A 15,480-nucleotide genomic window follows, 5' to 3' on the forward strand; every position below is an offset into this window, starting at 1 on the left:
TTACGCAGGTCCAGGAGCGCAAGCGTCCGAAGGCACCTGGTAGGTGCGTACGTTTCTTGCGATTCGGAGGCATTCGCCCGCGGGAAGCCTCTGACCGCAATTTCCAGCCCGAAATCATGTGCTCACCCGAGAAGCAGACATTTGAGGCATTTGGGGGACCAATGCAAGTCATGGAGCACAAACTGAACTTAACTCAACTGACTTGATGAAACTCTCTCTCCTAAGTCAGATTCAACCATCTCCTGTGGATGCATCCATAAATTGATACTAATTGGGTTTTCTCACCTAGGGAGGCCATAATAACGGTTGATGTGGGAAAAGAAAAAGACACATTAATGGAATTGGGCATTCTTTCAAGGGTAGGGGGGGTAAGGAAATACGGTTGGCAAAAATACAACGGGGTTTAAGCCTTCATCTAATACTTAAAATATTTGACTGGGAGCACGTAATAGGAGCAATGGATGTAAAAAATATTTCATTTTACATCCTTCATCTTGAGAAGCACCAAAACATCACACACTGAACTGTAATACATTATGGTAGCATAACTCCACTGACCAAAAATGGGCACAGTACCATTTCAGAATTGTTCGACTTGCCACAGCACTATGAATGTGACTGGCGGTTTTGACAATCGTGTAAGGTATTGTGCAAAGGGCTTGGAAAGCGGAAAAATCACACAAAATTAGGGCACACACTCTTAAAGGCACAGGCATCCCTAGGATAGTTTCCTTGATGCAATTACCTGATTACCCATGGTATGTATGGGATAGAAAATGAATTACAGGTTTTCATTCAATTGTACAAAATTCTGATCAATGCAATGCTTTAAATTGCAGTATTGCTGCTGTGTCATACAGCTCATTGTATTATATCTTTAGATCTTTATCCCCAGTATGACTACTGCAGGACTTTTCACAGCCTAACCCATGTCAAATTTCCAGTGATCAAAAATCAGTTGTAGGAAATTCTTCAATTAAAATTTTGCACATTAGACATAGAATTTAGAATGAGAGTACACAAACATACATCATGGGTAGTCAAAGAATAGGTTTAATAAAAATAATTAAACTTCCATTTGCTCTATAGAACTTCATAGAAAGTAATTCAATAAATTACAAATGACTTTTAAGACTCATTGTACTACAGAAAGCCAATTCAGACTACACAGAATACAACCTGCAAGTACTGCAATTGTCCAAAATAAAAACAGACTTAATTATCAAGCCTCCAGCAACATAATTAAATACATGGTCAGAGCAGCTACCAAAGTTTGACTTGCATAACTACAAATACACATATTCAATTTACCAACTCAATCAGTGATCCTGTTAATGGCAGCATGTATTAGTGTAATCCTTTTGTGTGTTTGCTCGTGTTGACTAACGCTACATTGGTGCAGCGCATCAGCCACTGATCGTTACACGTTGCTGTCTCCTGTAACTACTTATGTGGACTTTTTCTATATTAAAAAAAAGGACCAAAGTCATACCATCTGAACACAATTATTGAGAGTCAGTAAAAATAAGGGAAACGGTTATTAAATCTAACCTGGAGGCAAAAAGAGACAATGTGACATTTTACATACATTTCTGAAAGCTGTGGTCTGTCAGATCTCACCATTGTAAGAGTGTAATGACAAAAATACTTTAGTTAATTACTAGACTTCAGGGAAATATATGTTTATATACAGTAATGCTTCATTTCAGACAGAAGGAGCAATTCGGTATATAAAGCAACCAGCACATTATAATTTAGTTTAACGCTGCCTGTGTTTAGCACTACAAAATTACTGTAAAAAACATTTAAGTATTCTCACTTCGTCTGCGTACTTTTTAAAGCTGCGGTATCCTTTTAGGTGGCATGTACAAACTGTATTTGAAAAATCTAAATACCATCCTACACATATTCCAGTCTTCAAAAGTACCATCAATTGTTGACTTGAATATTAAAATCAGTACTGTAATAATTACTTGAAGGTTGCAACTGTTTTCAAAGTGGATTCTTACATCTGTCTGATCGAAAAATATTCGATCCACTGCATTTAAGCATATGCATTTGTCAAAAATGTTTCAAAACCCAGAATTTTCCCCTATTTAGAATAATGGAATTCTGTTGGGTGTATAACAATGGCAATTTTCTAGTATAAAGATTTGCAACAACTTCCCCCTCAATTTTCATTACTGTGAAATAATAGATAACATTTAATCTGTACAGAAAGATCATACTCTTAAGCTCGTCATTTAGACCATAAGAGCAAGCTTCAAATTTATTTGCTTTTGTGCTGTATCATCTATTCCTCTTACATGTGCATCCTTATTAAATGTATTAAAAATGATCAGTTACACACCAACAGGAGTAGACTGTGCAGCAAAATTGGGGATTGCACTGAGTTTTTGATGGTCTATGAAAACAGGCAAAAAGTGGGATACAACAGCTGTAAAAAATGACTGCATATTAAACCTCTCTTTGTAAACTGTTGTCTCTAAATACATTTCTAACTGCAAAATCAATATAAATTCTCAATACTGCAAATGGCATAACTGCCTTTGCTTCTAGCATGTGGGTATTTGTGCATATAACACTGCTTTGCAATAATGTAACACCAGCTTTTGACAATGATTTTTCCCAATCATATTAATGACTGCAGAGAGGGGATCTTGTATTAAATTAAAATTACTGTGTATTTATGTTAGTGTAATAAACAGAATTATACAGACGATTCACAAGTAAAATAATTCTGCAATGCACAGTTAATAGTGCTCTATTCTGTTAGTTCTATCGTCCTGGTGAGCTTCTTGTATCAGGAGGCATTTATTTAATTCTCAAATGCAGTATTGAATGCCCAACGTAAAACTGCCTTTCGACATTAATTGGTATATGATGCTGGTAGATAATAGTTGCTGGGGATCTAAATTTAATTGGATCAGCACTGCACCCACAGCCCTTTCCAAATAGAGGTTGGCATGCTTCCTATGGAAAGCTGACAATGCATGCCAAACATTATTTCACTGCAGTGGAAACTATTTTACTTTTCAATGCAGCGAACTAACACACTGCTCTGCAGTGATAATAAACACTGAAAACTGTAGAATAAAACGCATCACTTCCTCCTCTTCTATTTGTATACTTTTATTTGACCAACACAGCGATTCCTATACTGATTTTTGGCAGGAATGCATTGTGTATTTAATTTACTGAACAGCTCCTTATATATTCACAAATAGAAAGTTAGATAATGTAAATCGGGATCAAAGTACCCTTTTTGGACACAATTCCTATTTCTGTTGCCTATGCTCTGAGACACCAACTAATCATTCCCATGAAATGAATGACCAGGCAGAATATACTGCACATATCAGTTTGACTTCCCATGGCACCTTGCCCCCTTTTTAATCATTTGCAGAGAAAGAACACATGCAAGGTGAAAGCACTCACTACAACCAGCTACATAATGTAATAAATGACACATTTTGCAAACTGCGAACAAAGCGAATATTATAGAAACTACTTCTGTAAACCTTCTAAACTAGCACAGCTGAGGTAATAAATAAATAGCCAGTTTTATGGCTGATTGGGAAAAAAAATTCTTCCAAGTAACTCAGAAGTGTACCTGAATTTTAAAACTGACAGTGCATCACAACACTTGAGCAATAAAATGCAAACTTCCATTTTGACTGTTGCCATGTTGCATTATCAAGATGTATATTCTACAGTTTTAATGACATTCATTAGCTGCCAGGGTTATTGCTGTGTCTCCTGCAGTTTGATCTGTGTACTGAAATGAGTGTCAAGGAGTTTGTGGATTTATATACAGTAAGTTAATACGATATGCATAAAAGGTATTCTTATTTTCCCTAGTTCACACCAAATATATTAAATATACGGCTCTCCTGGTGCATATTTCTTTTATTAAAATTAATCCCCTAAAAAAAATTAACAACTAGCACTGTGATGCTTCAGTATGTGTTACAACTGATAGCACACATGGGTTTTGTAAGCCTCCCAAAACAACTTTACATGCAAGGTACCATTAAATATTTCGTACCTTTAAATAGATACTGAAACCCTTTCAGTTAATCACAGATGAGTTTTCTTTTCAAATCATCACTGGGCTATTTACAAATGAACCATTTATACTACCAATGAAACTGTTCCAGTGTAAGATTAAATATATAATTTCAAGTTCAGTCTTCTTCACTGGAATCTGTATCATCTAGTTGAGTTGTATCTTCACTAGTAGGCGAAGATGCTGTTTTCTCAGATGCATCATCTCCACTATTTTCATGTGAAGAATTCTGTTCTGTTCCCTCCTGATGTTCTGCTGTCTCCTTTGTAGGCTTGGACATGGATACATCTGTATTCCTATTAGTTTGTACATCAAAGATATTGGTCTGAGGGAATCCTGGGATAGGTATGTTAAGGCCTGGAGAGAGTAGAATGCCTGGATAAAGCATGCTGGGCAACAACAGTGGATTAATAGCCAGAGGACTGCTGGGGGTCGCTGAGGCAGAAGCACTTGTGGTTGGTGTAAGCTTCTTAGGAGAGGATGTAGCAGAACTTGACGCAGAGATTTCACCACAAACATCCACATTTTGTTTCTCTGTCCTTTCATTTGTCCCATCTGTTGGATTGAAGGAGTCTATAGTGCCATTTCCCTTTCTATCCTCAGGACCAGTCTCTGAAGGTTTATTTAGTAATCCTCCCATACCAAATATATTTGGTAACCCTGCCATACTAGAAAGCATCATAGGAAACATTGAAGCCAGGGATTTTGTGTCTCCTCCTGCAGATGGAAGGCCTGCAGGGAATCCCATCAATCCTGCTGTCAGTTGTAAAGATTGTAAATTCTGGAGATTCTGCTGCAAGCTTTGGAGGCTGTTTAAGTCCATTCCAGCAAGAAGTCCATTGGCGACTAAGGGATTAACAGTCATGGCTGCAGCAGCTGCAGCAGCAGCTTTGGTGAGTTCACTTTTTGGACGTCTGCCTCTTCGACTAACCTCCTCTCGCACAACAGGTCCTGTGAGGATGCGGTCAAACATATTTGCTGGTAAGTAGCCCTAGGGAAGAAAAATCAGCTGTGTTGAATGCTTTGCTAAATTTATATGCAATATATAATAAGCCAAGACAGCAGTGTTAGATTGCTTACCGTGGGTACTTTTTTTTGTTTTTACTTTTTTTTTTCCCCTTCCTCCTATTCTGACCAATTTTCTTCCCTCCTTTCCTGAAGGCATTGGCTCCTTGCTGGCATATGGTTCCACAGGTACCAGTCACCCTCATGAACCTGGGCCTAATCCCCATTCTTCATTTGTAAGTCTATGCAAGCGAGTGTCAAGCAATTCAACCACATGGGATGTCACAGCCCATACACATGTTTTCCAGCAGGAGTTACTGGTTAGTGATCAGAAGCAAGAACTCTCCTGCCTAACTCTAGGAGCACTGAGCTTAAATTAGATCACGGAATTCAGCACAGCACCGGAATCAAACCTGGGACAGTCCTGGTCTTTACGGATCAGCTACATTCTACCTTTAGCAGCTGAGGCCCATCAGAACACTTCTTTGAATGCTGCTCAACTTCCATATACAAATAAATAGGCTGTTGGCCAAATGGGGAAATCACCAACACATACATAGAAGTTGCAACACAGAAACAGGCCATTTGGCCCAACCAGTCTGTGTCACGTTTACCACACACGCAATAAATAGTTCTAATCACATTTACTCATCTTGTTCCCATATCCCTCAACTACTTTTCCTTCATCCACCAATTTAATCTAATCTTGAATGTCGGCATAGTTTCTGCCTCAACCACTAACCCTGGAAGTGAATTCCACAGCCTTACAACATTCTGTGTGAAGGAGGTTCTCCTGCCTTCTGTTCTAAATCTCTTGCATTGAATCTTGTATCTATGACCCCTCATTCTTGACCCCATAACTACTGGAAACAGTCTTTGATCAACCCTGTCCCATTCTTTCATAATTTTAAACACTTCTCATTTATTATCCGCAAATCAGCGTTGTTCTAATGAAGACTAAATTTTTCAAGTCTTTCTTCATATTTACGTTTCTTCATACAAGGCAGCATCATAGTGAATCTGTGTTAAAGCCTCAATATAGTGTGGAGCACAATACTGCACACATTACTGTAACTGAGGTCTTCTTAAAGCTTTATATAGGCTTATCATTACCTCATTCATTAGCATTTTTGATTACCTGTACATTAACTTTTAGTGATTTGTGTACATGGACACCCAAATCCCTTTGCTCCTCCATAGCTCCTAGTCTCTCATGATTATTATAATATTTGAAATTATCATCCTTGTGTCCAAATCCCTCCATGGCCTCGCTCCTCCACATCTCTGTAAGCTTCTCCAGCCTTACAACCCTCCGAGAACCCTGCGCTCCTCCAATTCTGCCCTCGTGTATCCCCGATTTCCTTTGCCCCACCACTGGCTGCTGTGCCTTCAGCAATCTAGGCCCTAAGCTCTGGAATTTCCTCCCTAAACCTCTGCACCTCTCTCCCCCTTTAAGACGCTTCTTAGAACCTATCTCTTTGACCAAGCACCTGTCCTAATATCTCTTTATGTGACTTGGTGTCAAATTTTGTGTCTTATAATGCTCCTGTGAAGTGGCTTGGGACATTTTACTACATTAAAAGGCGCTATATAAATGCAAGTTGTTCTTGTATTCTATACCTCTCAAGATAAAACCTTGAACTCTTAACTTTATAGTATTATCAACCGGATGTGCTACCTTTAATGTCCTGTGAACCTGTACCCTCAAGTCTCTCTGCTCTTCCACAGCACTGAGTCTATTGCCATTCAGAGAATAATTGCTGGGGTTTTTTAAAACCAAAATACATCAGCTCATACCTACTGATATTGAAATCCAACTGCCACTCTTTAGTCCATTCCCCCATCTCATCAATATCTTTTTGCAGTTTCCTTTGGTCTTTTAATGAATTAACTATAGGTCCTATCTTGGCATCATCTGCAAATTTTGACACACTCCCTCTCAGCCTAGATCCAAATCATTGATATATACAGTTAACAGAAGTGGCTTGTATGAAGGAAAAGAAAGTTAGTTGTATCCAAGTTTGCAGTATCCAAGTTTGCAGATGACACTAAGTTAGGCGGCATAGTAAGTTGTGTAGATGGGAGCAGGAAGTTACAAAGGGACACAGACAGGCTTAAGTGAATGGGCAAAACTATGGCAGATGAAATTCGATGTTGGAAAGTGTGAGGTCATCCACATTGGATCGGAGAAAGTGTAATCGGAATATTTTCTTAATCGCGAGAGACTAGGAGCTACAGAGGAGCAAAGGGATTTGGGTGTCCATGTACACAAATCACTAGTTAGTGCACAGGTAATCAAAAACGCTAATGGAATGTTGGCCTTTATCTCAAGGAGATTGGAATTCAAAAGTGAAGAAGTGATGCTTCAGTTGATCAGAGCCCATCCGAAGTACTATGTTCAGTTTTGCACACTGCACCTCAGGAACGATAGTTTCCAGCACCTTTTCAGGTAGAGCGTTCCAGATCCCAACAACTCTGAGTGAATGAGTAGGAGTAACAAAATTATTGTTCTGGGAGATTTTAATTATCCACTTATCAATTGGGAAGAGAGTGAGTAAATGGGGAAAAGTGAATGGATTCCTAAAATGTGTAGAAGGCGCCTTCAAGCAGTAAGTGCATTTTAACCATTTTTATTTAAAAAAATTATGACTCCTTTCTCATTTTTTTTGTCCAAGATAACCCCGACCTTCACTTCAGACCTTTCCCCGTTTATATCTAGTCCATTTGATTTAATTCCTCTGCTCCATATTCCTCTTGCTTAATTGTTTTTGCATGAATATTATTCTAATCTGTTCCTCCCTGCTCTATTAGCTGATCCTGGTTGTTTTTATTTTCCCAACCCCCACTTCCTAGTTTTAAAAAATGTCCTTTTAAGAATTTGCCGCTGAAATCGGTGCTATGGGTATTACTGTAGTCAGCAAACAAAATGTGATCTGGGGTAGAATCTGAACTATTGCTAAAGGCAGATAAAGAACTGCAATCAATATAATAAATACAGTAAGCACACAATGTGTTGCGAGCTAGATCAGATGAATGTCATGGCCTGTTTGGTAGCACTGTCCCAGTGATTTCCCTCATTTGGATGTGAAGAATGAATGAATGAGGAAGAATATTTCACTTTCATCATCTGTATCAAAATCTGGGCAAACGCAAGACTCAAATTACAAAATAAAGGCCTAGAAATTGGGTTGGGGTGCCAAAGTGGCGCAAAAGTCGCCTGAGCGCAGGATTTGGCGCAGCGTTCGAGGCTTTAGCGATCGTCAGATATTCAGTTTCATTGCTGCTCGAGGGACACGGGGCGAGGCTCAAGGCGCTCCGCGTCCCTCTTAGGGCGCTGAAACTGAATATCGCAGCGCAACGTGCCGCAGCGTGCGGTACTGCAGGCCTTCCTCCCACTGTTAAGGGGGAGGTGCCTGCAACAGCGCGATCCCCGCTCGTGAGTGCCGGCAAATGAGCCCGGCACCAAGGAGAAGTGCCGGGCTCTCGGGAAACAGCCGGCAATGCCGCGGGGGGGTGGTTAGGAGGTCGGGGACGGAGGTGCTGGCAGGCGGCCGCCCCGCACCTCCACCTTAACTTGCGCCGCTGCCGGCACAGTAAGGCCCCGTGAACCGGGCGCGGGTAGCGAGCGGCGCAACTGCGGCGTTCGCTACCAAATATCGCGAACGGGGCGCTGCGCACACCGATGACGTCATCGGTGGCGGCGCAGCGCAAATGCCTAACGCCACTACTGAATATCGCGGGAGACGCAGCCAGTGGCGCTACAGCCACTGACTGCCTCTTTAGGCGCTAACAGGTGGCGCTACTCACCCAATTTCTCCCCCACAATGTTCCAGTTTAAAGAGTCTTCACATTTCGGGTTGGAGTGCTGTGTAATTTCTAGTCAGTGCTTTTCAAAGTCAATGTCTTAATTCTGTTTCAATTTCACAGATTGGATTAACAAATTATTAGAGGTCACATTCATCTCTGGCATCTAAAGTGTGAGTAAAATTGATGAATTATATAAAGACTAGACCTTGTAGGACAGTGCTTTGGTTTGCCATTATTAATTCAGATTTACATTTTACAAAGCTAGAGTAATAAAATTTGAGTTTGATTTCTATCAATGGTGTGACTTGGCGAATCTTCAATCTCCAACATACATTGTGGATCTAAAATAACAATTGGGTTTATAGTTCTATTTGAACATTAAAATTACTTAGAGATTCTCACAGCCAAACTGCCAGGTTGTTACTGAAAGGTACAAATTACAGTGGTCACACTTCAATATTAAACCTTTAAAAATTTTTATTACATTACTTACCGACTGCTTTACTACATTTGCCCATTCCGGAGCGATTCCAAAATCTGGATTTTCCTGCAGCCACCTTGCCAGGTCTTTGATTGGAGGAGCTAGTGAGCCACCCACCTAAATTTAAAAAAATGCTTGCCAATTACAGGGCTCCTTTATACACTCCTCAGCTTTTTTCACTGATTCCCTGCGCGTCTAGCTTTTAATTGTTGATACTGTAGTATCAAATGGAGTCCATGTCCTAAGACAACACATTGACACGCAATGTATAGAACAATGGTGCTTTACTAAAGGCAGAATACTGTGGATGCTGGAAACCTGAAATATAAACAGAAAATGCTGGAAATACTCAGCAGGTCAGGCAGTATCTGTGGAGAGAGAAACAGAGTTAACGTTTTAGGTCTGTGACTATTTGTTAGAACTCGAAAATGTTACAGCTCTAACAGGTTTTAAGCAAGTACAGAGGCAGAGAAAGGAGGCTAAGGGGGGGAATGACAAGAGGGAAGGTCTGTGATAGGCAGGAGTGATTTAAATGATGAAAGTGCAAGGCAAAAAGGGGTGGTAATGGGACAAGTAAAGAAACAAAAGATGGGTCTAGAGGAGCTGTAAATGGCAACACCAGAATCATTACCAGCATCTGCTGTCCGAAAAAATGGGAACAGTGGTTATGATCTGAAATTGTTGAACTCAATGCTAAGTCTTGAAGGTTGTAAAGTGCCTAATCGAAAGATGAGGGGTTTGTTCCTCAAGCTTCATTGGAACAGTGTAAGAGGTCAGAGTGGGAGGGGGGCTGAGAATTAAAATGGCAAGCGACTGGAAGCTCAGGGTTGCGTTTGCGGACTGAATGGAGGTGTTGAGCAAAACGATCACCCAATCTGCATTTGGTCTCCCCAATGTCTCCCATCGTGAGCAGCGAATACAGTATACTAAATAGAAAGAAGTACAAGTAAATCGCTGCTTCATCTGAAAGGAATATTTGGGGCCCTGGATGGTGGGGAGGGGGGAGGGGGAAGGGAAGAGGTGAAAGGACAAATGTTGCATCCCCTGCATGGGAAGGTGCCGTGGGAAAGGGAGTGGGTGTTAGGGATGATGGAAAAGCTGACCAGGATGTCGCGGAGTCAACGGTCCCTTTGGAATGCTGAAAGGGGAAGGGAGAGGAAGATGCGTTTAGTGGTGGCATCGCTGAAATAGTGGAGGATGATCCGTTGAATGTGGAGGCGTGTGGGTTGAAAGGTGAGAAGGGGAACCCTGTCGTGGTTCTGGGAGGGAGGGGAAGGGGTGAGAGCAGAAGTGCGGGAAACGGGCTGAACACGGTCAATGGCCTGTCAACTATGGTGGAGGGAAATCCTCGGTTGAGGAAAAAGACGACATCTCGGAAGCACTGGTATGGAAGATGGCAGCGTCAAAACACATGCGACGGAGACAGAGAAACTGGAAGAAAGAAATACAGTCCTTGCAGGAAGCGGGATGGGAGGAAGTGGGGCTGTGCTTTACTGTTCTGTCGCAGCACTGTTACAGCGTCGGGCATTCATACTCGTGGAATTGAAAGCAAATTATTGACCTGGTTAGGAGATTGGTTAGGCGGTAGTAGACGGACAGTAGGGATAATATAAGAACATAATAAATAGGAGCAGCATTAGGTCATTCGGCCCTTTGAGCCTGCTCCGCCATTCAATAAGATCATGGCTGACCTTCTACCTGAACTCCACCTTCCCACACTATCCCCATATCCCTTGATTCCCTTAGTATCCAAAATCTATCGATCTCTGTCTTGAATATACTTAATGACTGATCATCCACAGCCCTTTGGGGTAGAGAATGCCAAAGATTCACCACCCTCTGAGTGAAGAAATTTCACCTCATCTCAGTCATAAATGGCCGACCCCTTGTTCTGAGACTGTGACCCTGAGTTCTAGATTCCTCAGCTAGGGGAAACATTTTCACAACATTAACCTCATCAAGCCCCTTAAAATTTTTATACGTTTCAATTAAATCACCTCTCATTCTTCTATACTCTAGGGAATATAGGCCTAGTCTACGCAATCTCTCCTCATAGGACAATCCCCTCATCTCAGGAATCAGTCTGGTGAACCTTTGTTGCACTCCCTCTAAGGCAAGTATATACTTCCTTAGGTAAGGAGACCAAAACTGTACACAGTTCTCCAGTTGTGGTCTCACCAAAGCCCTATATAATTGCAGTAAGACTTCTTTACTCTTGTACTCCAATCCCGTTGTAATAAAGGCTAACATACCATTTCCTTTCCTAATTGCTTGCTGTACCTGCATGTTAACTATCTGTGATTCGTGTACAAGGACACCCGGATCTCTCTGAAGACCAACATTTCCCAGTCTCTCATCCTGTAAAAAATATTCTGCTTTTCTATTTTTCCTACCAAAGTGGAGTTTCACATTTCCCCACATTATATTCCATCTGCCACGTTCTTGCCCACTCACTTAACCTGTCTAGATCCCTTTGCAGCCTGTTTGCGTCCTCCTCACAGCTTACTTTCCCACCTAGCTTTGTATTGTCAGCAAACTTGGAGACATTGCACTCCGTCCCCTCAGCTAAGTCATTAATATAGATTGCAAATAGCTGAGACCCAAGCAGTGATCCTTGCGGTACCCCATTAGTTACAGCCTGGGTATGTACTCAAATTGAAAGGAAGTGTGCTGGGGCCTCAAACTATTCACTATATTCATTGATGACTTAGATAACACAACAGAGGGACATATATCCAAGTTCGCCAATGACACACAGATTGGTGACATATAAAGTAGTATAGACAGGAATAGAAAATTATAAAGAGGCATTGATAGATTAAGTGAGTGGGCAATACTGTGGCAGATGGATTTCAACGCAGGCAAGTGTGAGTTCATCAATTTTGGACCAAAAAAAGGCCATCTGAGTATTAATTAAATGATGAAAAGCTAGGAACAGTGGAGGTCCAAAGAGATTTAGGGGTCCATGTACACAGATCATTAAAATGTAGTCCGGTACAAAATATAATCAAAAAGGCTGATGGAATGTTATCCTTTATAACTAGAGGGCTAGAATATAAAGGGGAGGAAGTTTTGCTACAGCTATACAAAGTCCTGGTTAAACCATATCTGGATACTGTGGCACAGTTCTGGGCACTGCACCTTAGAAAGGACATATTGGCCTTGGAAAGAGTGCAGCACAGATTCACCAGCATGGTACCAAGGGCTAGATTATGAGGGGAGATTACATAAACTAGGCTTGTATTCCCTGGAATATAGAATGTTAAGGGGTGATTTGATTGAGGTTTTTAGGACTTTGAAAGTAACTGATGGGGTAGATAGAGAGAAACCTTTTCCGTTGGTGGATGAGTCTAGGATGAGGGCACATAACCTTAAAATCAGGGTCAGGCCATTCTGGAGAGAAGTTAGGAAACTTCTTCATGCAAAGTGTGGTAAAACTGTGGAACTCTCCCACAAAAAGCAGTAGATGGTAGCTCAATTAATAATTTAAAATCCGAGATTGATAGACTTTTGCTAGACAAGGGTATAAAAGGATATGGGGCTACGGCAGGTGGATGGAGTTAACATACAGATCAGCCACAATCTCATTGAATGTCAGAACAGGCTTGAGGGGCTGAATGGCCTACTCCTGTTCCTATGTTCTTATATCCATTAAGCAGTGTTACTGGATTCACAACTTTTTTTTTTTTTTTTTTTAAAAAGATGCAAATATTGGATGACGATAAATGCAAGTTTATCCTATTCCAATACATATGCAGGGTTCCTTCAAGAAAGGAAATGTTAGGCTCCACTCTGTTCATTAACTTCATCAGTAATCTAGGGCTTTTGTTTTCTTTTTAATTAGATGGCATAGCAACAGTGAAACCACAGAGAACAGCAATTAGGCCAGATGTCTCACAAATGTGACCCCTATAAGTACATTGTAATGGAGTATTAATGGGCAAGTCACAGATTTCCCACAGTTAAAAGACCAGCACTTATTGGAGAATTGCAGGCAGCGTGACAGAAATTTCCGAGTGGGTACTTGCAAAATTACCCCCTCAGTCTATGCTACCAGGTTTCCATTGTGGATTGATATAGAATGCTAAAGGTTTGGATGCAGTAGCACTGTGCTCCTGAAATAAATACTAATTCCTCTTACAGGGCTGCTGCAGCCATAATGTTGTAACGACATGCAATCTAGACATCTTTCTCCAATTTTATAGAAGGTGGGCTATTTGTATAGAATATGCCATGGTCCTTCAGTTCAGTGTCGAGATCAGGAGCAAGATCTGTTTTTTTCTGCAGCTTGCCAAACTGCTTGCTTGCAGTTCTATTCCTTGCATACATGAGTTGAGATACCGAGTTGGTCATCCTTTGTTGAACCTGGATTTTGAAACATGTATTTGACAAATGGGAGATTTGCTCTTGTCCATTCACATTCCAGCTTAATTCATCCTGAATCTTCTGCGCCTTCATCGACCACCAGCATCAATTTTTGAGCACTAACTACACCCTTTGTTATACGACTTGATGGATAAATATATATTTTAAATGTTTTCCTAAAAGCAGTGACCATGATTAATAATCAGGCAAGCAGATGTGGTAGCAGACAATTACAGTAATTAAGGACTAGTGCCAAAAATATCTAGAATGGGAGAAAATTGAAAAGTTAATGTTTGTTGGATGATTTCTTTATCTCTGTGAATTGGTAAATGCACATAGAATAATAATTTTTGACTGCCCATTTCTAGACAACTCTAACTGCACTGAACAGTAATGGCAGTACAAGGTATGCGTTAGTCACATGACTGAGTCTAATTACCTTAATGGTATCAGTGCCTTGCACACAGAGCGGAGTATTTTGTTGGTTTATATATCAGTTATTGGTCAGGAAAAAAATCTTTGCATGTATTCTGTTACACTGAGACAAATTATAGGTTAGTGATCAGTGTATTGTGTGGATTTTACAATAAGCATCACAGGAGACAAAACATATGGGAGATGGTTAGAATGTGCACTAGAACAATGCTGTTTAAAGCTCAAGTCACATGCTATGTGGCAGTTTTCATCATTTGAGTTGCATCGTTTTTCTGTGGCGAGTTTAGTTCTTATTTACTGCGCAAATACAGCAGCTTCATGCCATTCAATGTATTTCAATGGTGAGGCAGACAGCAGGATGCCTTTTTCGCAAATTTAAAGGCGGAGCGGCGCATCTTGGACAGCAGCTTTTAGATTTCCATGTATAACCGTGCATCTGCCGCTCACCTGAATTTATTGTAGTATTTGTGCAGAAATAACGCTGTGCGCCATTAGCCTCACCGCTTTATTGACAGCAAATTCTGGCCCATCGTTTCCAAGTTGTTCTAATGCTTTCAATCAGTAACACCACTAGCTTGTCTTGTCTAAATCAGTCAGGTGAAATGTTTGCGTGTGTGGTGATACAGACTGAGATTTATTCACAAAGAAAATGTCTTGTAGATACACCTTCAAAAACTTTCACCATTTATAATATGAGAAAACCGTCACCTTTTTGGCATTTCTTCTATTTATAACAGGCACACGTTCTTCTCCAGTCAGACTTTTGACATCTATTTTGTTAGGATTTCTACACCGATGTCTTTTTTGCTTTGGCCGATCACCCAAAATCTCAGGTTTATCAATTTTCTGAAATAAATGGCAAAGGTTTTAAAATTCTGAAAATACTACTGGTAATAGCATATATTGGTAACTATGAAAAGGTCTGAAATAAACACTGGACAAATTCTTAGAAATAATGCACATCAGTCTAGAATAATCACAAAATAACAAGTCTATTATGGTAGTGACTTTTCCCCCCCTCCTCATTTTACAATGTAGAACCAAATCAATTTAATGCAAAACCTCCAAGCATAAATATTCTGCATCAGTGCATTAGAAAACAGAATAAAAAAGTAGAAATCCTTCCAGCTACATTAAAACATTTAGCAGCTGCTATTTCAACATCCAATTCATTGGGGTGGGCTAAACCTTCCCAACTGCATTATTTCTGGGCTGCACAGCTGTGCTCAGTTCTAGGTACTCGATAATCGCCACACAGGAACAGGCAGTCTCATCACCTATGGCTATCTTCACTTTTGTCCTTTTTTTTGGTGGTGGG

At 40.6% G+C, this 15,480-nt stretch overlaps 1 protein-coding gene across 10 annotated transcripts in view; it reads right to left on the reverse strand.

Moving 5' to 3' along the window:
- Nucleotides 1–1,035: 1,035 nt before the first annotated feature.
- The window catches only part of chd9 (chromodomain helicase DNA binding protein 9), a 278,889-nt gene continuing 264,444 nt past the window's right edge, over nt 1,036–15,480 (reverse strand). For all 10 annotated transcript variants that reach the window (XM_085991433.1, XM_085991432.1, XM_085991439.1 and 7 more), the window contains 3 exons: nt 14,871–15,008; nt 9,375–9,479; nt 1,036–5,060 (listed from right to left, as the gene is read on the reverse strand). In XM_085991433.1, the coding sequence (XP_085847559.1) occupies nt 4,188–5,060; nt 9,375–9,479; nt 14,871–15,008 (1,116 nt within the window). In that variant the 3' untranslated portion in view covers nt 1,036–4,187. The remainder of the gene's footprint in view (nt 5,061–9,374; nt 9,480–14,870; nt 15,009–15,480) is intronic.

Source organism: Somniosus microcephalus, chromosome 6 (genome assembly GCF_052327205.1).
Source record: "Somniosus microcephalus isolate GS21.2 chromosome 6, FLI_Smic_1.0, whole genome shotgun sequence".
NCBI lineage: Eukaryota > Metazoa > Chordata > Chondrichthyes > Squaliformes > Somniosidae > Somniosus > Somniosus microcephalus.